Source organism: Daldinia loculata (genome assembly GCF_022478755.1).
Source record: "Daldinia loculata strain CBS 113971 unplaced genomic scaffold F4817scaffold_10, whole genome shotgun sequence".
NCBI classification, from domain to species: Eukaryota; Fungi; Ascomycota; class Sordariomycetes; order Xylariales; family Hypoxylaceae; genus Daldinia; species Daldinia loculata.
In genome coordinates this window covers 557,365-581,117 of record NW_026054864.1, presented here as the reverse complement: position 1 = coordinate 581,117, position 23,753 = coordinate 557,365, and the positions used below count along the sequence as shown (strand labels likewise).

General features: G+C 48.4%; 7 protein-coding genes across 7 annotated transcripts; 4 read left to right on the top strand and 3 right to left on the bottom strand.

The window, feature by feature from the left end:
* Positions 1-231: 231 nt before the first annotated feature.
* F4817DRAFT_330249 (Nop14-like protein) lies at positions 232-3,309 on the bottom strand. The gene is made up of 2 exons (XM_049302371.1): positions 2,942-3,309; positions 232-2,882 (listed from the first exon to the last, which is right to left on the bottom strand). The coding sequence occupies exons 1-2, from the start codon at positions 3,230-3,232 to the stop codon at positions 459-461; spliced, it is 2,715 nt and encodes a 904-aa protein (XP_049161565.1). The 5' UTR covers positions 3,233-3,309; the 3' UTR covers positions 232-458.
* Positions 3,310-3,621: 312 nt separating this feature from the next.
* F4817DRAFT_313554 (uncharacterized protein) lies at positions 3,622-4,676 on the top strand (the record flags this gene model as incomplete). The annotated part of the gene is made up of 2 exons (XM_049300262.1): positions 3,622-3,988; positions 4,045-4,676. 2 exons carry the CDS (start codon positions 3,622-3,624, stop codon positions 4,674-4,676), a joined length of 999 nt encoding a protein of 332 aa, XP_049161564.1.
* A 2,178-nt stretch (positions 4,677-6,854) lies between these two features.
* F4817DRAFT_16285 (uncharacterized protein) lies at positions 6,855-9,871 on the top strand. The gene is made up of 2 exons (XM_049298122.1): positions 6,855-7,533; positions 7,647-9,871. Exons 1-2 carry the CDS (start codon positions 7,076-7,078, stop codon positions 9,661-9,663), a joined length of 2,475 nt encoding a protein of 824 aa, XP_049161563.1. The 5' UTR covers positions 6,855-7,075; the 3' UTR covers positions 9,664-9,871.
* Positions 9,872-11,073: 1,202 nt separating this feature from the next.
* Positions 11,074-15,041, top strand: F4817DRAFT_16205 (glycoside hydrolase family 38 protein). The gene is made up of 2 exons (XM_049298099.1): positions 11,074-13,316; positions 13,367-15,041. Exons 1-2 carry the CDS (start codon positions 11,427-11,429, stop codon positions 14,714-14,716), a joined length of 3,240 nt encoding a protein of 1,079 aa, XP_049161562.1. The 5' UTR covers positions 11,074-11,426; the 3' UTR covers positions 14,717-15,041.
* F4817DRAFT_16206 (muts domain V-domain-containing protein) lies at positions 15,040-18,763 on the top strand. The gene is made up of 2 exons (XM_049298101.1): positions 15,040-15,659; positions 15,796-18,763. The coding sequence occupies exons 1-2, from the start codon at positions 15,171-15,173 to the stop codon at positions 18,487-18,489; spliced, it is 3,183 nt and encodes a 1,060-aa protein (XP_049161561.1). The 5' UTR covers positions 15,040-15,170; the 3' UTR covers positions 18,490-18,763.
* F4817DRAFT_363250 (uncharacterized protein) lies at positions 18,627-20,221 on the bottom strand (the record flags this gene model as incomplete). Its single annotated transcript, XM_049306623.1, has 4 exons — positions 18,627-19,069; positions 19,139-19,895; positions 19,970-20,110; positions 20,189-20,221. The coding sequence occupies 4 exons, from the start codon at positions 20,219-20,221 to the stop codon at positions 18,948-18,950; spliced, it is 1,053 nt and encodes a 350-aa protein (XP_049161560.1). The 3' UTR covers positions 18,627-18,947.
* A 481-nt stretch (positions 20,222-20,702) lies between these two features.
* On the bottom strand, positions 20,703-23,307 carry F4817DRAFT_330235 (uncharacterized protein). Its single transcript, XM_049302370.1, has one exon. It carries the CDS (start codon positions 23,217-23,219, stop codon positions 20,865-20,867), a length of 2,355 nt encoding a protein of 784 aa, XP_049161559.1. The 5' UTR covers positions 23,220-23,307; the 3' UTR covers positions 20,703-20,864.
* Positions 23,308-23,753: the final 446 nt, after the last annotated feature.

The following is a 23,753-nucleotide window of genomic DNA, read 5'->3' as shown; positions in this document are numbered from 1 at the left end:
AGCCCCGAGTCATTAAAATTGAAGCTATTTCGTACGTTATTGTGGTATATTAAGTCATCGTAGACATAATGTCTGATTTTTTCATCACCAACGAGACCGTCAAGGACCCCTGCAGCGCTGTGCAGCCTCAGACCAGATATTTTCGAATGCTTTGCCCGTGACCCACAGGTACAAACACACGGACCACGCGTTGCGTGGCGCAAGCGGGCGCAGCCCGCTTCGAAAATATCTGGTCTGAGAACTGAGATAAAAGGATTCGCGTAATACGAGGTTTCATTGGGGACTCTGGCTCGTAAGCTTCGAGAATAACTCCAACACCTAATATTTTAGCCGATGGGTTATTTTTTGATTACTGAACAACTCGTTCGTAAACCGATCGAGTTGTAAACACTTAAATTTAACATTCATTGTATGTGCTATTAATAATATACCCCTAACCCATAGCACTAACCGCCACCTTATCTCTTCGCTGCGCGTTTCCGCATCTGCTTCTCCCTCTCGTACGCGTTGGCCTCCCTGCCTTCCTCGCCTTGGATCTCCGCCACCAGCCTCTTGTACTTCTTCTCGTACGCAGCATCCTTGGCCTTCTTGACCCTGAGTTGTTCGCGAGCCATGAAGTTGGCATCCTTCCGCAGCTCTCTCATGGCGCCCTTGCGCTCCTTCTTGTGTTCGGCCTTTAGCTTGGACAGCTCGGCCCTGTCGCGATCGGGGTCGTAGTGCTTGTTGGGATCGAACGAGTCTTCGAATTTGGGAATGGCTGATTTGATGGGGAGGGGTCGATGGTGATGGAGCTCTAAGGGCCGCCGTGCCATATGAGCTAGCCTAAGCATCCTATCTAGTTTGGATTGGAGTTTCTCAATCTGGTTATTTAGATCAGCTGGAAACTTGGCTTTGCACGACTTGCTACCCAGATGAGCGAGAACATTCTTGGCCGGCTCAAATGTTTCGAAGAAAGCGGACTTTCCACTGTAAAGATCTGCCGCCGCGTCTAATAGACCGAGAGTGGTGGCAAGTGTTGCAAGCTTGGTTGAGAGGGCCTCCTCATCGGAGATATCATCTTTGATACAGTCCGCGGGGGTTAGCTTCCTTACTGTGAGGGACTGAACACTAGTGATGCGAATTTCTGACATAGGATCATGAACTGGGAATTGTCCTAAAGTCCCTTCAGCTTTTTCTGGTGCCAAAGCGCATAGCGTATTGAGGCAGAAATTCATCGCCTCAGGCACATAGCGTTTTGCAACCTGCTGATACTGAAGAGCTAAGGTGGATAGATATACTCCTTGAACATAGTCCGTGATTTGTTTCGGAACTCTCTCAAGGTTTCGCGCGATAAGCAGCCCAGCTGGGGTCGCTACTTGATGGAAGTGATCCGATGTAGGAAAGGTGGTTGCGATCGCAGTCAGAATTACCAAGTCACCAAGATTCGGGGTAAGCGGCCGTGAGTGGCCAAAGTCTTCGAGCTGTGAGCGAAACTCATTTGCGGACTCAATTGGAAAAGACTTTGTGAGGGAGTGAATGTGTCGGATAAGGCTTTCGAGTATAGAAAATGGCGGCAGCTTCGCCTGGTTGGACGAATATGCCAAATACTGAACGAGGACCGCCACAAAGTTGGCAAGTTTTGGTTTATTGCCACTGTCCAATTTTGGGTGATACAATGCCCTGATCCTTTGCACGACTGTTGGTAGATGTTGTATAGAGATCCCCTGTGTCAAGTCGATAAACTCTTGCAGAGTCTGCGGGCAGGGAAAAGTGTAAGGTAGTCCATTTGAATCTTGTTTGGTGTCAGTTGGTACTGCAGAGCCCGTAAGTTGACCGCTAAACACCGGGTTTTGTGTTTCTTCGTCGTTCAGTAGCCCTTTCGTAAATTCATCATCGTCCTCCTCAGCATTTGAATCTTCGTCGGATGATGCATCGCTTTCGATGGGCTCCAGATCCGAGTCACTGGCTATTAAGTCCTCTTCAATTACGAAGTCGTCTTCATCATCGAATCCGAGTTCCGTCGCCGTTGGCTGAGTTCTTATCCCTTTCCCTAGCCCAAAGTCATCCTCCTCTGTTTCCGTGAATAAAATTGGGCCGTTTGTTGGTTGACCGTCTGACTGGTCATTATCGACGTCCTCCTCGTCCTCATCATCACTAACTTCTTCTCCACGCATCCTCTTGAGTCTCTTCTCTTCGAGCTCTCTAAGCTTCTTTGATTCTTCTTCAGCCCTTTCCTCGTCAGTTTTGGTCCGATCTGTCGGCTGTGCTCTCCTGTCTTGTGCTAATTGTCGGAGTCTCAAGTCGTAATCACGTTCCATCCTCTCCTTGCCGGCAGCAGCAGGTTCTCCTTCGTTGGCGATTGTGCTATCCGTCGCTTTTTTTCTGTTGAACAACAAATCATGAAGGGCTGGGAGCTCCATGTTGAGTTCTTCGCGTAGATCCTCGTCGGCGTCTTTGGCTGCCTGTCTTTCGGCCTTGTAGAACTTTGACTTCGCGATGACTTCCTTCATGACTTCTTGTTTTGACTTCTTCCTTTCCGGTTGCCCTTCTTCCCCGTCTTCATCCTGGGCTTCGCTATCGAAAGGCCGCATACGCTTCGAGCCACGATGCTCGTCGTCCGAAGTGGCTACGTCAGATCCGGCCGAGATGTCATCTTCCTCAAAGTCATCTACCAAACTAGGACCGTCGAACGATAATGACTTCCCAAAATGAGTTAAGCCCTCGCTAGGTTCGTTGTCTTCGAGGTCAAAAATGGAACTCTTATGAATCTGCTTCTCCCTCACGAATCTTTCTCGCATCTTCTCCTCGGGCGCCATATGCGGGTCGTTCTCTCCAAATCGTCGATCGAGTATACCTCCTACTTTATGGCGCCGGTTGAGTTCAACAAGAAGAGTTTGACGTCGCTATAGGTGGCTTGTTAATTGGGAAGATGCGCAACGTCTCGCTCAATATATAGACTCACCCTTTCCTCGCCGAGAGACTTTGCTTCGCTAGGCCTTCCCTTAGCAGCATTGCTAGCTGCTGGCCTATTCGTAGTAACTTGGAACTTGGGACCGCGGGCATTATGCTTTAGATCAAAGGGGTTGAACTCTTCTCGTATGCCCTCCAGCTCTGCTGCTTTTTGATATCTTCGGTTGTTATTTGCCTTTCCATCCTGTGCATTTTTCTTTTTCTGTTTTTTGGATAATTGAGGGCCAATGACGCCTTTCTCCCTCAAAGAGGCCTTTAGCCTTTTAAGCTGAGAACCCGCCATCGTAGAACTCGTGGGCGCAGATGACCGTACGCTGTGCTAGTGGGGGACCCGAGGCGCTGAGTACTTGTAAATTATAAGTTTTCAGTTCGACTTTTTTTCTGTTGCAGCTAGGCCTCTTATCTTATCGCCCCACTGTATATGCAGCAGCAGTCGCAATCGAAACTGAGCAGCCGTCGATCTCTAGACCCACTCAAGATCCATGCTGTCATAGTTATCGATAAGGCACATCAATAAGTACATAATCAAGACTTTAGCTTCATTGGAACTGCTCAATCTACCTTTCCATTCTTAAATGCAAACTGCTATCATTTCCCCATACTTTTATTCCCCATACTTTTACGAGTTACGAATGGTCGCTATTGATATGGATATTCAATAGCTCATACAAAATGGGGTTCCCATCCTTCCTCAGAGATGAGCGGCTTGTTACCGTTGGTCTTGGCCTGGCTACTGTGGGCTTCCTCGTCGGCATGAGAACAATTCTAGAGCATTACCGAGACGAAGCTGAGATCAAACCAACGCCGCCGAAGACCCAGTATATCACCCAAGAAACTGAAGATTCGCTCAGATCAGATACTTTAGAGAGCCTTCTCGGTCACTATAACTTTTCGATACGTGATATGGCTTTGAAGATTATTGCCGGACGGGCTGTTAATGATGCCTCTACAATCTATAGCCTTCTATGGGGCATCACTCGAGAGGACTATGATGAACGTATGGAGGCTTTGAGAGCACTTGCTTTTGCTATGGAGGACAGTATGTATTCGAGGACCCCCCAGATTCTGCACGACTAATTCCCTAATTTCGTATAGAGGAAACCTACCAGGAGCCCTTGAACATGCTCAATACCCCAAAAGCATATAGTGCCCTGGTAAGATCGCTGGAGTTATCTGTTGACGATGTAAAACATGAAAAGCTTGATGACCCTTTGTATGATGAATACTACCTTCGGGACATTGGCGAGCGGCGCTGTCTCATGCTGGTTTCTCAGCTAGTTCACCGATACGGCGTCGACAAATTAATCAAGGCTGGTTTTGTTGAGAAGTGGCTGGCAAGGCAACCATGGGGGGAGGGTGAGGAAGAAAGGCAGAATAATTTTGCCATGTACTTGGATCGAAGAAAGAATCGGATCAGCGATATTTGCTTCCACCTAAAAACAACCAAGGCGGGTCGCACTGCCCTACAGAATGCAAAGCTGACTACTAAGTCGAGGAGGTCGAAGCGGGACAGATCGAATCGCATTAAAGTTGTTTTAGAGATCGACATGAACGAGGTCGACCAAGACGATGCGTTGCGGGCCGAACTTGTTCCTCGGGTGAATGGCCAAAGTGCTGAAGAGCAACGATTACGCAGAAGGCATCGAGAGGCTATGGTGTTGAATGACGGGACACATTCACTGGGACGAAGCGATATTATTGAGCGGGAGCACGACTCTAACAGTTAAGCGTGATCTACTCTTTACTACTGAGTCGTTATCATTCAGATCCAACGGATGACTTTAGAAACCCAAAGCGTCACTAGACTCCTGGATTGCAAACTTGCGTCTGTTATATGAGAAGTCTTCGGTCCTGCAGAACCTGAATGGCTATCATGACAATATTTTCGAATGGTAAGATTTTCTTGAGGGATGGAAGACTTAGTCAAGTCAACTTTACACCAGGATTACCTTTAACTCAATCGGAACCTGTTAGAGGTCTTATCATCGGGCAACATGCTCATACGAAAAGTTCCTGGTAATGTAAGAACTATTTACCTCTTGGACCTGATATTCTTACTAATATAATCTACTTTTTAGTATTCATGTTTGATATCTCGCTACTGTGTTTCCGGGTTGGGAGCGTAGCTTCAATGATTCTGAGGCTAAGGACCCTGTACGCAGAGGAACTTGTTTAATGAGATGTGATAATACACGGAACCCCTTCCGAGTCGTATATCATATTTGACGCCGTATATCGAAGCATGCCTTTAATTAAGAACGTCTAAATATAATCTTCGGTATAAACCTATCTTAATACGATGAACCTATTTTCTAATAATGTGGTACTTTAATACATACCATGTATTCATCCAGGACAATGTCTAAACTACATGTAAGAAGTGATAGCACATCGTTGTCAATATGACCCATCTTACTCTAGTCTTTAAATGTAACTAATAGTAATAGAAAGTTTACTTGATGACCTCAATCTCGGGTCTCACGGCGTCGGCAACCACGTGTAAAGTTACTTGCATTGGAGGTATTTTAAACTGTCAAACTGCACGTTGGAGCTATATTAGCTTCCGAGCCCACTAGCATGGCTTGGGATCAGACCCCAATAAAAGTGACGCAAGGTCATTGATGATTGAGCTTGTCTCATAGGTCAGGGGTTTTAGCACGTATTATTATTAATACCCGGACGCAAGTAACTTTTGGAGCATCAATTTACTTTTGTAATGATATGTCGAATTCTCACTAGATTAAATCTCAAGGTTGTCAGGGCTGACGAGGGTGTTTTGGCTGTATTATTTTGACGTAAGTGTTGTTATCACTGTGTCGTATCATTGATAGGTTGCCATTGTAAACAAAAAAGAGTTTGCGACCCCTCATCTATGATCTGGCTAATCTAGTATAAGCCAATGATGCACGCCGTCCTGCATATGCTTGTTTGCCGCAGCTGCAGAAAGGTCTCCATAGCTACCTCAGTAGCGTAGATTAAATCAGGAATGAGTCGGTTGAAGTAGACAAGAGTACCAGCGGCGTTGCTGTGTCGCTGCGTCAAAGTAGCTTCCGAAAACGATAGGTCTGACCACCCGAGCGCATATTAGTCCTGAGATATTATTGGCATAGCTTTGGCTCTTGTTTATATTCCGTACATAGCTTCATGGAGCTGAAACCCCCACAGAATTCGAGCGCAGTACGTAAGCTTCATATTGTGCCCATCTAGCTATATACCATTATAAATTGGCAATTGCAAGCTTTGCTCTTTAACACTCGTCTTTAATACTCGTCTTTAATGGTCTTCACTACTATCGCTACTGCTACTATCGCTGCTGCCGTCAACGTTGCTACTTGACAAGGAATCGTCATCGTAACAGATCTAAAACCCCAGGAGTCACTACGAATAGGTACATTAGGTACATGTAGGTCGACCCTAGCCACGTCAAACCCACATTGAACGGTAGGTGATCATCGAACATATATATTCCTACTTTATACATATACCTACCTACCAGGTAATGCATGCATGTTTTGTTTTCTTTAAGATCTTGCAGCTTCCATGTTGTGTTTCCGAGATACGGATTCCCTAAGTTATTCATACATCTATTAAGGATTGCCTAGGTCTCGAGATTGCCAGGGTGGTCAGACTCTTTATTATGTTTCGTATTTCAATTATACTTAACTCCAACAACCCGGGTCAGTTGTGGTTGCTTTCTGGTATTTGCAAATCCTAATGCGTTCTTTTATTTTATTATTTTGGGTTGCTATGGACCACTGTACTTTCGTACATTTTTCTCTTATTAGCAGCTAATCTTTTCTAGGTCTTAGTGCACCAAGCTTGTTAGGTTTCCGCTAGCTATCATTGGTTGGAATCAGTTCCCTCTTTCCCACGCGACAGCAACGGCTACCAGAAGCCTACTACCGTCCATTGCTTTAGTGGGCTTTTTATAGGAGTGCCCCTAAGTGCCCCTAAGTGCCCCCCCATCAGTGAGATTCAGTGGGAGAGCCGGGAACCAGTGAGATTATCGGATTGGACGAGAGCTGAAGGTCCCCGCTCTAGAAATCAATAGCGGGTAAAAAAAAAGAACAACTACTACACACCAAGGAGTGTAATAAAGAGTGGGAAGGGGGAGTCTTTGCCCACTATGGCTTCGACAACTCTCTCTTTACCGCAGCCGCAGAGACAACACACTCTGTCTCGGGCCCCTAGAAAATCTGGAATCGCTACCGCTTCTACACCGAACCTCAATAGCGTTTATTCTGCACATTCGAGACTCATTCCTAGCTCGGGCGCTCTTGCGCGCAAAGCTTCATTTGCCGCACTGACTCCTAGCTCATTAGCCGCAATACCTGATGACAGCGAGAGCTACGCCATAGATACTGTCCTCACCGATTCAACACACAAAATGCCCCCTTTTACGCCAGGAAAGAGCGCCAGCGCCAACGATGGCTTCGACTTGGGTGATAACGTCGAGGTCCCCGGAAATATGACTGGAACTGTTCGCTTTGTAGGCTCAGTTGCTGGGAGGAAAGGTACCTTTGTTGGTGTTGAGCTGCATCCCGAGTACGCTGTACGCGGCAAGAATAACGGCGATGTTGATGGGTAAATCTTAACCTTCTCTTTTATCTACCCGTCTTATCTATCCGCACTTGTGTTTACGCTGTTTCATTTCGTCCCGTATTGATCTATTCCTTGCTTACCAACACCTCTTGCAGCATATCCTACTTTATTACTTCGACCCCTGGCTCTGGCATCTTTGTACCGATTCATAAACTCTTTAAGCAACGCGACTCGCCCCCTACGCCTTCAAGTTCCCTTCCTCCCACCCCTGGATTAAGGGTCGCCGGTCAGAATGCCACGAACTATACACCCCCGACTCCCTCACTGCCGAGCTTTAGCAAGTCTCTCGGCCCACCCAGAGCTCCAAGCCCCCAAGGCAAACGAAATAGACCATCCCTACCACGTCCGGAATCGCCCATGCGCAAGTTAACATTAACCCCGGCGCCCCGACCGATGACAGCGACACCAGGCCCGAGGGCGCCCTCTCGCTATGGAACCCCTACCGTCCCTAAGCTTGGAGCAAGTATGCGAGGCGTTCCCGGGGATCCGAACAAGACGTCGAGACTAGACAAGAAGCCAAGCATACTCCCTAGAAGCGCGTCGGCTATGGGGCCGATTTTCAGTTACGATGAGGAAGAAACTATGCCTGTGGGCTTGCATCCTAAGACGAACGGGAGTATCGGATCGGCATCAGCACTATCATTTAAGCGCCCCGCATCACGGGCTGCTCACCAAAATGAGGAGGAAATTGAACGACTTAGAGCCCAACTCGAAGACCGAGACCGGCAATTGAGGGATCAAGCATCTACTCTGGCTGAGATGGAGAGTAGTCTCTCCGAGCTTACGATGCTGATAGATCAGTCGGATACCGGGAGGATGAGAGCAGGTAGCCTGGACGACAAGGACAGTTCGCAGCTTCGAACGATGCTTAGGGAGAAGAACGAGAAAATCGCCACACTCACCGCCGAGTTTGATGTACACCGAGCGGATTTTCGCAGCACTATCGATACTCTCGAGATGGCTAGCACCGAAACTCAGAGGGTTTATGATGCTAAAATCCGCGAGTTAGAACAAGAGCTCCGCGAAGCACAGGAGCGACACGAGGATGTCGATAGCGTCGCACGCCAGCTTAAACAGCTCGAGGAGCTAGTTCAGGAGCTTGAGGAAGGCCTAGAAGATGCTCGTCGAGGAGAAGCGGAAGCACGTGGCGAAGTAGAGTTCTTGAGAGGAGAGGTCGAAAGGACAAGGACGGAATTACGAAGAGAACGTGAGAAAGCCGCTGCGGCTTTGAATGGGGGTAATAGCGGAGAGGATAAGTTATCCATGTCTAAGGAGCTAGAACAAAAGGAAGATGAGATTAGAGGTCTCAAGGCTATTATCCATTCCCTCAGTAGGGACTCTATTCCCACCTCGGATTCTTCGGAAAAGACGCCTACGCAGCCACAGCGCAATAATTCCCTGATTAATTCCCGGCCGGATTCGATCGATAGCCGCTCGACGAGGGAAAAATTGGAGCGGGAAGTATTCGAATTACGCAGTCTTATCGACAACAAGAGCCACCGAGAAGAGGAGCTTGAGCGTGAGATCGAGTCTCTCAGACGCGCCGGTGCATCGATGAACCGTGTTAGCTCTACTACTACCAGCAGCGCCAATCGATCATCGTATCGTGATTCTAAGGGAACTGTAGTCCCCTCGCGCGACACACACTCACCCGAAGCCACTCACAAGCGTGGGAAGACTCTTGACACGATGCCTGAGAGTGATGCATATTCATCCGTTACCGAGACTAGCACGCTCTGGTGCGAGATTTGCGAGACTGGTGGTCACGATATTCTTACATGCACTAACATGTTCGGATCCCAGAACGAGCAAAGCAAGGCCACAGCGGGTGACCAAGCATCCGACAAGTCGAGGGAGAGCTTTAAGAGCCTATCGGTTCCTACCAGCGCTAATGAAGACGACACACCTCGTCCCTTATCCCCAACGAAGCCCAAGGCAGTTATCTCGCCTCCTCCCCCTCCTCCGGCTGCGGTTAAGATCCTCCCTAACCCGCAAGACTTAGGGCCATTGGCGGGTAAGGACAGTGGTGTGGTAGATCCAGAGAAGTGGTGCGCTTTATGTGAGCGAGACGGGCATGACAGCATCGACTGCCCTCTAGAAGATGCATTCTAATGGCTACGCTTATGGCATCAAATATGGCTTAATGACAACAAGAATACATGCAGCTTCATCCTCGTATAATTTTCTTCTCTGTGGACTTGCAGGGTCGGCCGTTTTATTTCTACGGGAAACGCATCGCGATTAACGACTGCTTCAGACCAATGATACCAAAGATTTCATCCTAGAACTATTTATAATTCGACCGTGGCCCGTGTTCCTCCTCGCGTCTATATTGGCATGTATATTCATCCCGGGTTGGTTTGGGAAAAGTAATGGGGGAGGCAATGTCCCCAGGAAGAATGGTCTGAAAGGGGATCAACGAGACTAGACGTGTAGGCTACCCCTAATTGCTCGATTACTCGTCAAGTAGATGTATCATAATACAACATGACTTGATGTTTATTCGATAGTATCTATGTAATACGCCTTAGTTATTGGTTTTATTGGTTTTATCTTTTAGATTTGATATGTTGGTAACCCAAATAGAATAAGGTGGTAGGTAGCCTGCACATTTGCAATGCCGAGTATACTGTATAATCATAATTATAAAGTTTATTGAGATATTATTATTATTATTATTATTATTATTATTATTATTATTATTATTATTATTATTATTATTATTATTATTATTATTATTATTATTATTATTATTATGGTAAGATAGTTTGTTAGGTTTCCCTTACGATCAATGCACACGATATAGTTGCTTCTTATGTATGTAGTCTTACACGGCCGCTTGGCTGTACTTGGCTGTACTTGGCTGTGCGTTACTGACAAGACTTTGGTAGGACGGCTGTGCAACCTTATAGGTACCTAGGTACTGTACCTACCCTTTTTATAATATCAAGATGTTCTTACCTTAATTTCGTAACTGCCGAATGTCTCTTTATCATAAGAGGTAGGCACCTAAATATATCTGTCCTACATGCTACAGTCTCAGCCGACCTTCACATTTTATTTGAGCATGTCATTTTTTTTTTCAACTTTTTTCACATCCTACAATATTCGATTACTGTCCTATTGACCAACCTATTCAACCCTATCGTAACCTCTCATCCCTCCTGACCTACTTAATTATATTATCTCGTATCCATCTTGCAGAATTCAACTCAATAGTCTCGACTTACCTACCTAGATCAGCTACGTAATAAGGCTGATAGCGGTGAATTACAATGGGGTAAGTGCGGGACGTGCGTACGTTCGGTGATTTGTCCTCGAGGAGATGCCAAGGCGTTTCCCCGCAAAGACTCCAAGCAGCTGCCCATTGTCAGCTGCTCCTCTATACCTCCGTGCCTTAGCGGCCTCCAAAGCCCCTGCGTCTCAGGAACCCTCGGCACCCCTGCGTCTCAGGTATATAATGAGCTTACCTTACCTATAGTACATACCTACATACCTACATCCTACCAATGTAGCTAGCTCATAAGAGGTCCAATTCACCAAGTTTGTTTACTCTAGAGCTGTTAGCCACAATCCCATACATTCCATTTTATTGGTGAGCTAGCTCGTCCAATTACACTATTGCATTGTCATACATATTTCATTATACCAGCGGAGCCGAAGCTTGTCGTGTTACCATTCCGCCCTTCTTTTATACGTACGAGTACTTCATTTAATGGTTCCATCGTGGCCAAACCTTCTACAAACACAAGCTGCCTTACAACTACTCGTTTATTTTCAGAGGACTGCTTGCATCCTCTATAGCGTTCTAACGTTTATCTGGCTGTTTCAGGGATATATCAGCAAGAAGCCAAGAGCTAGTCACTGTAATTGCTATGGGTGGCGAAACTACGAATCTGAAGGTCGTTTCGACCGATTATCCCCTCCGGGCACCTACCCCGGTCGGCAAACGGATATCCCACATCTACAAGGAGCGTATCACACAGTTCTACTCTAAGGGACAATGGGAGAAGCGGAACCTCCTTGCTATGATGTTTGAGGGCGTTGCATCTGGACCTCCTCATGTTCAGCTCTCGACATGGCCTGCCCCAAACCTCTCAAGACCGACATTCGAGGAGGCCGTGGCTGGTGAGTATAAACCCACCTCCGTTGGCCAAGCCTTCGGTCCATCTTGGTCTACCCACTGGTTCAAAGTTGTGCTTCGTGTTCCCGCCGACCTCCGGGATAAAGAGCACTTGGAATTCCAATGGGACTCCAACAGCGAAGGCATGGTCTGGACTGAGGACGGGAAGCCATTACAGGGTCTAACCGGCGGAGGAGAACGTGTTGAGTGGATCCTCCCGGACTCTTTCAGAGATGGCAAAGAGCACACCATCTACATCGAGATGGCCTGCAATAGCATGTTTGGCAATCCAACTGGAGGTGATACTATTCAACCACCAGACCCCAACAAATATTTCCAGCTTGTCAAGGCCGATATTTGTGCCGTCAATCTAGATGCCCGGCAACTCTGGATCGATACTTGGATCATTGGCGATGCCGCGAGGGAATTCCCTGAAGATTCGTGGGAACAGCACAAGGCCTTGAATGTCGCTACAAATATTATCGATTCCTACGTCCTCGGTGATAAAGAGTCGATCAAGAAAGGCCGTAAGATTGCTCAAGAATATATTGGGTCTAACGTCGACTCTTCTAAGGTCTATGATAGTGGGCTCAACCCCCAGGTCTTTGGCATTGGCCATTGCCATATCGATACTTGTTGGTTGTGGCCCTGGGCCGAGACGAAGAGAAAGGTAGCGAGGTCCTGGTCGAACCAATGTGGCCTAATGGATCGATACCCGGAGCTGAATTTTGCTTGTTCCCAAGCACAACAGTATAAGTGGTTGAAATCCTTATACCCCTATGCTTTTGATCGGGTCAAGCAAAAGGTTAAAGAACGTCGGTTTCATCCAATTGGTGGCAGTTGGGTTGAGCACGATACCAACCTGCCGAGCGGCGAGTCTCTTGTCCGTCAATTTTTATACGGTCAGAGGTTTTTCGAGAGCAATTTCGGAGAGCGCTGTCGGACATTCTGGCTTCCAGATACCTTTGGGTATTCGAGCCAACTTCCTCAAGTATGCCGGCTAGCTGGTATGAACCGTTTCCTTACGCAGAAGCTTAGCTGGAATAATATCAATAACTTCCCCCATACTACCTTCAACTGGGTCGCCCTCGACGGAAGCCAGGTAATATGCCACATGCCGCCAGCAGAGACCTACACCTCGGAAGCCGAATTTGGGGATGTTAAGCGCAGTGTCTCCCAGCACAAGTCAATGGATCAAGATAGCACTTCGCTATTGGTCTTTGGCAAAGGCGATGGCGGTGGCGGTCCGACCTGGCAGCACATAGAGAAGCTGCGACGCTGCCGTGGTATCAGCGACCAGGTTGGTCGTTTGCCTAGAGTGCACCTAGGAAACTCCGTGGACGATTTCTTCGACAAGCTCGAGGAGAAGGGCGACACCTTAGTCACTTGGTACGGTGAGCTCTACTTCGAACTTCACCGTGGTACATACACAACCCAAGCGAACAACAAACGTAACAACCGGAAGTCAGAGTTCATGTTACGAGAACTTGAATTATTAGCCACTATCGCATCTCTAAAGTTCAAGTCTTACAAATATCCAAAGGCGGAGTTCGATGAGATGTGGGAAGCAACGCTCCTTTGTCAGTTCCATGATTGTCTTCCGGGAAGTTCCATTGAGATGTGCTATGATGACTCAGATGAGGTAGGTTTACTCAAAGCATTGGAGAAATGCAGTATGCTAACTTAGACCAGTTATACGCTAGAGTATTCCAGCTAGGCAAGGCTATATATAAAGACATCTACCAACTCTTCGGTGTTACGGAGGTAGGACCCACTGGGTCTGGTGGTAGAACTGTCGCCCTCAATACCCTCCCTTGGCACAGAAAGGAAGTCGTTGAGCTTTCCAAGACTGAAGTCGGTGTCGCTTGTGGTTCTGAGAACCTCATCAACATCAAGCCGTTCAAGACAGGATCAACCAAAGCCGTTACCGTTAAGGAAGTCAGGGATGGTGTCTTTGTCCTACAGAATGATCAACTGACAGTACAAGTCGAGGATGGTACAATAACCTCACTATTCGATCGCAAGGCAGAGCGCGAAATCGTCTCAAAGGGAGAAAAGGCCAATCAACTCGTCATCTTCGATGATAAACCACTTTACTGGCAGGCGTGGGACGTCGAGGTATACCATCTTGATACTCGCAAAGTAGTACCCTATGGCAAGACTAGAATCTTTGAAGACAAGGAACATCGGGTCAGCGTCTTGACGGAAGCAAAGATTAGTGAAAACAGCTCCATCCAGACTATCCTAAGCCTGTCTGCCGCCTTTGATGGCCAGCAGTCGTTTGTTGAATGCACTGCTCACGTGGACTGGCACGAGACCATGAAGTTCCTAAAGGTTGAATTCCCTGTGGATATTAGGAATACCGAAGCCTCTTACGAGACCCAGTACGGCATTGTTAAGCGACCCACTCATTACAATACTACCTGGGACATGGCGAAATTCGAGGTGTGTTGTCATAAGTTTGCCGACTTGTCGGAGCATGGTTACGGTGTCTCGATCCTCAACGACAGCAAATACGGCTTCGCTACTTGTGGAAGCCTTATGCGCCTATCTCTCTTGCGGTCTCCGAAGGCGCCCGACGCGCACGCAGATATGGGAAAGCATACAATCCGTTGGGCCATCTTACCCCATCGGGGTGAATTAGGTGCGACAACCGTCCGCACCGGATACAACTTCAACCACCCGATAAAGGTCCTCTCAGCACCTAAGACGTCCGACATCTCTGCGCTTACGGAATACCCCGTTAAGCTAACGGGAGATGACTCCCTGATCTTGGACTGCGTAAAGCGTGGTGAGGATGACGAAGACGTATCTCACGACACTTCGCTTCCACGTCGTAAGGGGCAAAGCGTTATCATCCGAGTCTACGACAGTCTTGGCGGCCGTAGCACAGCAACGGTTAAGACGACTTGGGATGTTAAAAAGGTATTCAAGACGAACATCTTAGAGGATGACGGGGAAGAGATTAAGTTGAATAAGGACGGCGCCTTCTCGATTACCGTTAACCCCTTCGAAGTTGCGACGTACAGACTACAGTTGTAATTATGTTGCTAAATATGCTAGTCTTGTCTTGTCTGTCTATTCGGCTACTGGGTTTCAAGTATGATAAAAAAAAAAAGGCTTACGAAGTGCTAAGGAGTAGCGGGTTTCCTATACGAGTTTCATTAAATTGACTGACCTATTTATGATGCTTGAATACTTTCCGAAGTGACCTAGTAAAAAAAAATGAACTTGTCTCCTGACTACTAATTTAGTCGATTTCATGGTCGGAATACACAGTGTGCAGTGCCATAGAAACTGTACCATGCAGCGAGAAACAGCGGAAAGCCCACAGTATGCGGGATTCAATCATATCTCATAAATGCAACATCCCGAATTTCTAACTTCACAAACTGATAAACATACGATAAAAATTCAACAAAATTAAACTAAAAGCAAAGCAATTGTTGTAAAGGGTTTATATGTCGAACTTAATTATCGTCGATATTCTGACCATATGAATAGCCCATCATGCCGGCGGCTGACTTGGGCGCTCGCCCGAGGCCGGATCGGCCGCCGGACTCAACATTCGCTCTGTCTCTGTCTATCAAGACGATCGAACCACAACAAGTCCTACGGGGCTAGCAGCAGCAGCAGTAGTAGTAGTGTAATGGGAAAACCAACAGGCACAATAATAAGCCTCCAGCAGGTCAGAGGAAAGAAGACTAAATCATCGATGAGACTGGAGGACCTCCCGCAAGGCCCTATCAAGCCGGGCAAGAAGAAGGCTGCTCGTCCGGCTCCCCTCCCGGAGCGGGACGAGGGGCCTGCGTACCCGACTGTCGTCCTGCAGGCCCGTAGGAATATGCAGCGGTTCGACGGGTGCGTGCTTCTCACGCGTGTGGGGGGGTTTTATGAGTTGTATTTTGAGCAGGCGGAGGAGTATGGGCCGCTGTTGAATTTGAAGGTTGCGCTGAAGAAGACGAATGCTGGGCCGGTGCCGATGGTAATTATTATATTCTATTCTATTCTATTATATCACGTCTCCCTTTTCCCTTTTCTTTTCTTTCTTTCTTTTTTTGTCTTTTTTCTTTACTATACTGCCTAATCAATCAAGTATAGTTCTGACATTTTATATATAGGCTGGCTTCCCGTTCTTCCAACTAGACCGGTTCCTGAAAACGCTGGTCCAGGACTTGAACTGCTACGTCGCTATCGCGGAGGAGTTCCCTAACGACCCGGGCGACAAGATCAAGTCGAACGGGCTGATGCACGATCGGAGGGTCACGCGTGTTATTACGCCGGGCACGCTGATCGATGAGAACTTCATCGACCCTTATGCTAATAATTATGTCATGGCGATCCACGTCGACCATCAGAAGCAACAGGCTGATATTTCTAGACCGAGTAGTAATATCAAGGGTATAGACCTGGGACACTTAACCCCGCCACAAGTCGGCGCTGCTGCTACGCCGATAGGATTAGCCTGGATAGACGTCTCTACGGGACAGTTTTACACGCAGTCTACGACAGTTATTTCACTGGCATCTATCCTCTCGCGTGTTGGTCCGAGAGAGGTGGTCGTAGACCAGGTCCTCGAATCGCAACGGGACCACCAGCTCTTCAGCGTACTAGCAGAGGACAAATACTTGGTAACCTTCTCGCCGCATAGCGAGTTCCTACCACTGTCGGAATGGAGCCCGATGCTAGAATCCGACATCTCAACACAAACAGCGCAGGGATTCAGTCCGGACGAGGTCTATGCCGGGAGCCTGCTCTTGCAGTACGTGCGAGACCGCCTACAAGGCCTAAGCATGAAGTTGCAGCCGCCGTTGCGCTACGACAGCTTGTCCGTCATGTCCATCGACAAGAGCACCATGCGGTCTCTCGAGATCAAGCAGACGATCCGAGACGGCACCTTTCGCGGGAGTCTACTACACGCCGTCCGCAGAACTGTTACCAAAGGCGGCGCTCGGCTTCTAAACGCCTGGCTTGGCGCCCCTTCGACGTCTCTCGAGACTATAAAGGCCCGCCAAGACCTCGTCGAGCACTTTATTCAGAACCCGGATCTACGCGACGAGATGGTCATGTTGTTAAGGCGGAGCCATGACTCGCAGCGTTTGGTTCAGAAATTTGCGGTTGGCCGTGGAGATCCGGACGATCTTATCGCCCTTGGCAACACTATACGAGCTACCCAGGATATCGTCTCCCTCCTAAAATCTTCGAAAGAGACACCCACTGCGAAGAAGACACGGGCTAAGAGTAAAGGAGCCAGTTGCTTCGCATCTCTCCTTTCGCGTATCATGCTCGAAGAGCCGGCCCACCTCGCCAACCGCATCAAGATGTCCATCGACGAGGAAGGATTAGTCCAGCAACACCAAGACGAAGACAGCGAAGCAAGCCACCTCCTGACTCTAGCCGAAGACGTCGTCGCTGCCGAGGGTACGACAGGAGACGCCTCTTCCCTGCCCAAGGGGGCTATGGCCATGAAAAAGAGAAGGCAGAGCACCTCGATAAGAGAACACTACTCGGAAGACAGCGTAACCTTCGTCTGCAAGCCCGAAGCCAGTCCCGGCCTACGCGAGCTCCACACCAGGCTATCATCCCTGCAGCACGAGAAATCCGAGCTCGCCGAAGAGCTGCGCACCCGCTACGGCGCCGCCAGTCTAACCCTGCGCTGGACGCCTACCCTCGGACACGTGTGCCACGTCAAGGGCGCCAGGGACATGCGGAAAATCATCGACAGTAAAGACAGCGAACACGGTGATAGTAGTAATGCCATGGCGGCAATAGTTGTCAGCTCGAGCCGTAGCACACGAGCATTCCACGCGCCAGAGTGGACGATGCTCGGACGACGTATTCACCAGACGCGCTTCGAAGTCACCGTCGAGGAGCAACGGCTATTGGCGGAACTACGCGCCCTTGTCGTCGCTAACCTCGTTAAACTACGGCGCAACGCCTCTGCGCTTGACGAGCTCGACGTCGCCGCCTCCTTTGCCCGTCTAGCCGCTGAGCACGGCTGGACGCGGCCGGTACTCCACGACATGGATCCTACTTCTCCTAGTAACGAACACATCGTCCTCGGCGGCCGACACCCCACCGTCGAAGCCGGGCTGCGAGAGCAAGGCCGCTCCTTTACCAAAAACGACTGCTGTCTCGGTAGCGTATCTCCCTCCCCTTCCCCCGACACTCCCAATACCTCCTCTGAACAACCCCAAAACCCCCACCACGGCCGCCTCCTCTTAATAACCGGCCCCAACATGGGCGGCAAAAGCACCTACCTCCGTCAAAACGCACTAATCTCCATCCTCGCCCAAGCCGGTAGTTTCGTACCCGCGGTCCACGCAAGCCTCGGCATCACCGACGCCGTATTCTCGCGCGTCGGGTCCGCCGACGACTTATCCGCCGACCAAAGCACTTTTATGGTCGAAATGCTAGAAACGGCCGCCATACTCCGCTTGGCGACCCCTCGATCCTTGGTAATCATGGACGAGGTGGGCCGGGGGACAACACCGGAGGACGGTACGGCAGTAGCGTTTGCCGCGCTGTATCATCTGGCTACGGTGAATCGGAGCCGGGCCCTGTTTGCTACGCATTTCCATGGGCTGGCGGATCTGGCTGCTGAGAGGGGGATGACGGTTGCGCAGGGAGGTGCTGTGGATACGTATTGTACTGATGTTGAAGAGGATGGTGTTGGGGGGTTCGTCTACGTGCATAAGTTACGAAAGGGCGTTAACCGGCAGAGTCATGCGTTGAAGGTAGCGCGTTTGGCTAATTTACCCGAAGCTGCTATCGCCGTTGCGAGGGAGGTATTGCAAAAGAGTGTGTGTACCTAATTAATAACAAATATGAAGAGAGGCAGAGACCATCACGAGCTACGGCATCTACGTCAAGATACCCATACGATACGATACGATACGATACGATACGATACGAAACAGAAGCCAGTCTACACATGTAGGCAAAATACGGCAAGGAGGCCATGCATTTTTACGGTTCAAGAAAGGTAGTCTGCATTTCTGGAAGCGGGTTAGCGCTCAACTCTTTGTACCATATGTACGAATAAAACGGGTTTGGGAGAAAGTGTCTCATAGGGTGGTGATGTGTGTCATCAAGAAAGATTCAGGGTTAAAAAGCTCTTGATATCATTTATATAATCATAGAACACGCAGAAATATTGGAATTGAAAATAGGATTCGAACTCACCATTTGAGAGGAAGCGAAGCCCTGCACGCGGCAATGCAACCATCATATCACAAATAGGCAGACACATCTGACTCTTCTGCAACGTGTCTTAATTGACCGTTATAGACCTATGTACCGTCGATTTTCGCACGCCTAGATCTTGCAAACCCAACCGGAGCCCAGTTTGATGCCAATCCGTTAACACCGCGATCATGTCATGATATTTAGTCACTGCGAAAAGATACGTTAGCAAGATCGTAAAGTTGGGAGCCTGTGAGTTAGGAGAGACGTACAAGAGACCACCGAAACCTTCATCACCAGATTCCTCCTCGGACTCGTCCTTCTTCTTCTCCTCCTCGGCGGCGGCAGCAGTTCCCGAAGTCTCGGCAGCAGCAGCCGGGGCAGCGGAGGCGTAAGCATCGGGGTTGGCGATGCGGTCCTTGAGCTGCTCGATCTCGGGCCAGCTGTAGTCGGTCTCGACGGCGACGGCGAGGACCTTCTTGTAGCTGTTGACGAGAGAGTGGATGACGGAGGGCAGGGTAGGGAAGTTCAAGGCGAGCGACAGAGCGGCGATGGTAGTGATCGCGCTGGTGAAAGTCTTGAGAAGCTGGTCCTCGCTGATGTCGAGAACGCTGGGAGGGAAAGTGTTGCCCTGGTCGTAAACCTGCGAGACGCCCAGACCATAGGTGAAAGGGGAGATGTTGAGCATGTTGAGTAGGGTGGCCTCGGAGGGACCGACCTTGCTACCGGCCTCAACGAGCTTCAAGTCGGTGGTGATTTCGATGGTACCACGGGCAATCTTGGTGGGGACACCGAGAGCCTGGAAGAAAGAGGTCTTGCCAGGTTCCATACCAGTGTTGCCAGCGGGGACCCAGACGTCAGCCGGCGCAACGGCACCAGCACGAGCGGGGGCAGCGACCTTGTTGGACAAGATCTTGTCACGGATAGTCTTGAGGTCACCGTTGGTGAAGATGAAACCGATGTTGCCCCTGACGTGGGGAAGGAGACGCTCGTACTCGGGGGTATCGGCAATGAAGGTCCTGAGGGCACGGCGAACCTGAATATCGCCATCAGTCGAAGAGTTCGCTAAACATAGGAAACATAGGAATGATTTGCAGTTTTTCGACTCACCATGGTGTTCTTTCCCATCAGGACGACAGCCTCTCCACGGAGAGACTGTCGGATCTCGTGCATCTGCTGCGAGCTGACATTGTCGACTGTGACGAGGAAAACAGAGCGGTACTCCTCGAGCAAGCTCTTGAGCTTGGGGAACTATGCGCAACCGATTGTTAATAATTACTTCTTACAAAAGAAATAAGCCATTGAGGTGAGCAAATAATTGCGACGTACGTATTCCGCCTTCTTCTGTCTGCTGGCTCCCATGTCTTCTTATTTGTGAAGTTAGGATTTTTAAAGCCGATGTTGTTGGTTGATGGAGATTGATGAGGGTATTCTGAAAAGTAGAAAAAAGTCACAGTAGGGTCACAGTAGGTTGACCCTTGGGTGGAATTTCGGCTAATTGTTTTTTTCGACATCCGAATGTGTGCAGGACCCACTCCGAAAATGCCCCCCGCTAGGGCTTTTTTTCTGACGGTTTCGGGGTTAGCATTCAACTCAGCCTTATCTCTTATCTACTCATAGGATGTATCTATGTATATATGTCTAGACTCTACTATAGGTATCTCACTCAAGAGCTCGAGAGGAATTGCTTTACTCATACATACATATTACATATTAAATTACTTCTGAGAATAGAGTAAGATAGGAGGCTATCCCTTAATAAAAGATACTCGAGTCATATAATACCAATCTCTCGATTGTGAATTACCAATGAATGTCTACTAAAACACTTAACTATATGAAAGCATAGCAATAAGAAGGTAAGAGTAAATGGGGTATATATGCCGGTGATGCTATCTAATCATACAGTTTTCATGAGTATGTAGTAGGTGGATAGCTAATGTACACTATCATCGAGTATTTTATACAGAACTTGTGAATATCTGTTATATCAGATGTACAGGATTCATATATCCGACAACGCTTCGGGGCTTCGCACCTCGCTTTGCAACCCCATCTCTATAGCTGCCTGTGTGATGTACTCCTCAACGTTCGGTTCCTCCAGTACCGCGATTTGGTTTTGTAGGAATTGATCAAGGAAATTGCTTAATTCTTCCCTCTTCACATCGTCCGGTAGGTTGACACCTGCGCGAAGCTCTCCAGAAGCGATGAGCTCCTGGTGTCTTCGTTTCAGATAGGTCTCGACCTGTTTCCCGGCGTGCATCAATCGAAGGCCGCCTTTACCCTTCCCGGTCCTTTCGATATCCATAGATCCTACCTGTAGCTCTAGGATTATGATGTCCGGGGGCGTGAATTTGAATATCTGCCTCAATGCTCGATACGCTAGAAGAAGGCCAATCTTGTCGTCGAGTTTACGAAATGAGTGCAGAATGTATCTAGCTAGCTTGACATCGATACCACTTGTGGCAAAGATGTGGGCTGACTTAACTAGTTCGGCAAAGAGAGACCTCGTCCTTGATATTTCTTCAGGGATTTGTCCTGGTGGTAACTGGACGAGGCGGTTGACCGGTAATGCCTGCCAAAGGACCAGAAAAGTCCACGAGTCCGGCTCAATTTGATAGTGTTCGGTCAAATCGCGAGAGAGGGACGCGACATGTTTCCCTTGCCCATCTTGTAGATAGGAGAAGAGTAACTGGTTTAATATGAATGAGTCGGGTGCAATTTCTGCGCTCCTAAAAGCCCCCCAGAGGTCTTCCATCTTGGCATGGAGGCCACGATCTTTATAGTTTTCTGCTAGCAGCGAGAAAGTTTCCAGGTTTGCTCTGGGCCAGCCTTCTCCGTACTGTCTCAACCTGACATACGAAGCGAGGTTTTGCATGTCTTTTCTAATGCTTAAAAACTGCATTCGGGTATTAATCATAGCCCAGGCAACGTCCTCGGCTTTTTGTATGTTATCGGCGGTACTCGACCTTAACCACGCACCAATTAGGCCGTTCACTACAATCGCATGAGGCATGACGCCCTTAGACTTCATATGCAGCAGAACATTGTAAGCACCCTGCAGATCGCCTGCCCCTATTAACCGTTTTAGCCATTTGCCGTAGAAAAAGGGATTGGCGATACTGGGAGGCACTCTGTAAGCTCCGCGTAGGTCGACGGTGTTAGAAGTCATCATTTCGACAAAGATATAAAATGCAAACTCTGTTTCGTTTGAAGCAAGGAAGTACGAAATGATCTGATCGTAGTCGTCGATGGTAATCGAGTCGCCTAGTATGGACCTTAGTTGTTGATACATTTCGAACCCCTTTTCTACCGTGGCAGGATTTCCGGCACACATTCGAATAAATGGTAGTAGATATCGAGGATCTTTGTCGTGGGCAGACTCGAGTAGCGTGCTAGCAACCCGTTCGGCTCGAGCTACGTCGCCCATGAGGCAATACATTCGTAACCCAAGCTGCCAAAATTCCGCAAAAGTCTCTGGATTGGCTCCGAGTGTAGTGACTAGTTTTTTATGAGCTGTGATTGCATCTTCCCTAAAGCCGCTTATAAAGGAGGCTTCGATCGCAAGGAGTTGTTGGTCGTCACGCAGGCTCACACCAGCCTTATGCATATCCTTAACCAGAACATGGATATGTGACATGCGGTTGGGATTATTCGCATGGTCCGCAGCAAGAATCTGCCAGAGTAGATCCCATATGTCCTCGTGGACTAATTCCCACCTCTTGGATAAAGCGATACGCGCTGCAGAATAATACTTCCATAATGAGTTGATTCGTTTAAGATTAAGAGTACCACCATGAACTTTCCTACCGATAGTCTTTATCATATTGTTCAGCTGGACGATATGCGTACGGTCTTGCGGCGCGGACCAGTCCTCCTCAGGCAATAGCAATGAAGGCTTAGGTAAAGAGTCATCTTGAGTCGCAACTCGTTTTCGTAACTTCTCGGCCCCTTGCTTCCCCCAAATTTCCTCCACTATTTTGGTAAACTGGGTTGCTTGTTCTAGTTCTTGCTCCAATTCTTTTAGGCGGCCCTCAGTTTGACCGTCCGGGTCCATCAGCGACTGGCCAAATTCGTCCTCATCTCGTAGACGGCGCAAACTTCCACCCTTCCCTTGCTCGAAGTAATGAACCGACACCCGGGAATTTTTATCCTCTTTTACGAGGCCTAGAGCCTCCAGGGTCTTCTGGCGTTCGAGTTCTTGTTCGTGTGATAGGCGGGACGAAGGGGTCGAGGCGAGGGGTTGCGCAGCTTGCGAAGAGTGCCGTAAAGCCCATTGCGCCGCGGGCGTTCGCTTTCGTAAAGTTGACAGGCATGACCTACAGATGAAGTTTTCGACGATGGCAGTTCTCGGAGGCATGATAGAGAAATAGGGTTGTATGTTATGTCGTATTTGACGATATAAGTGAGCCGATATAAGTGAGCGGCAAGACGCTGCTAAAGATAGGAATCTTTTTTTACAAAAATTTAAGGTTGATAAGGTGATATCACCGCTGCCGGCCGGTCTAGCGCGTCCCTAGTCCCGCTAGCCCCGCCTAGAATTATTACAGGGGATGATTTAAGGGTGGTAGGGATTAAGCAACGCTAAAATACAAGTCGCCAGGATCTTCAACAATATCTGTGGGGATAATTACTTAAAGCAGTTAATAAGTATTAGCACAGCATATTTACTATGGTAAATACAAGACGATTCGAAGCTTCTGGCTTAATCTTTACTTAAATAGGTAATTTTTGATGATAAAGCTCGTCCAGAAACCACGAGATTTATCTGAAGTTGTATCTTGCCATAGTAATTCGAGTGTGCTGATACTTCGCTTTTTTGGGTAAAATCCCCACTTATATTGTTGAAGATCCTGGTGAGTTGTAGGTACGACCCTGGTCTACAACCGCTGCA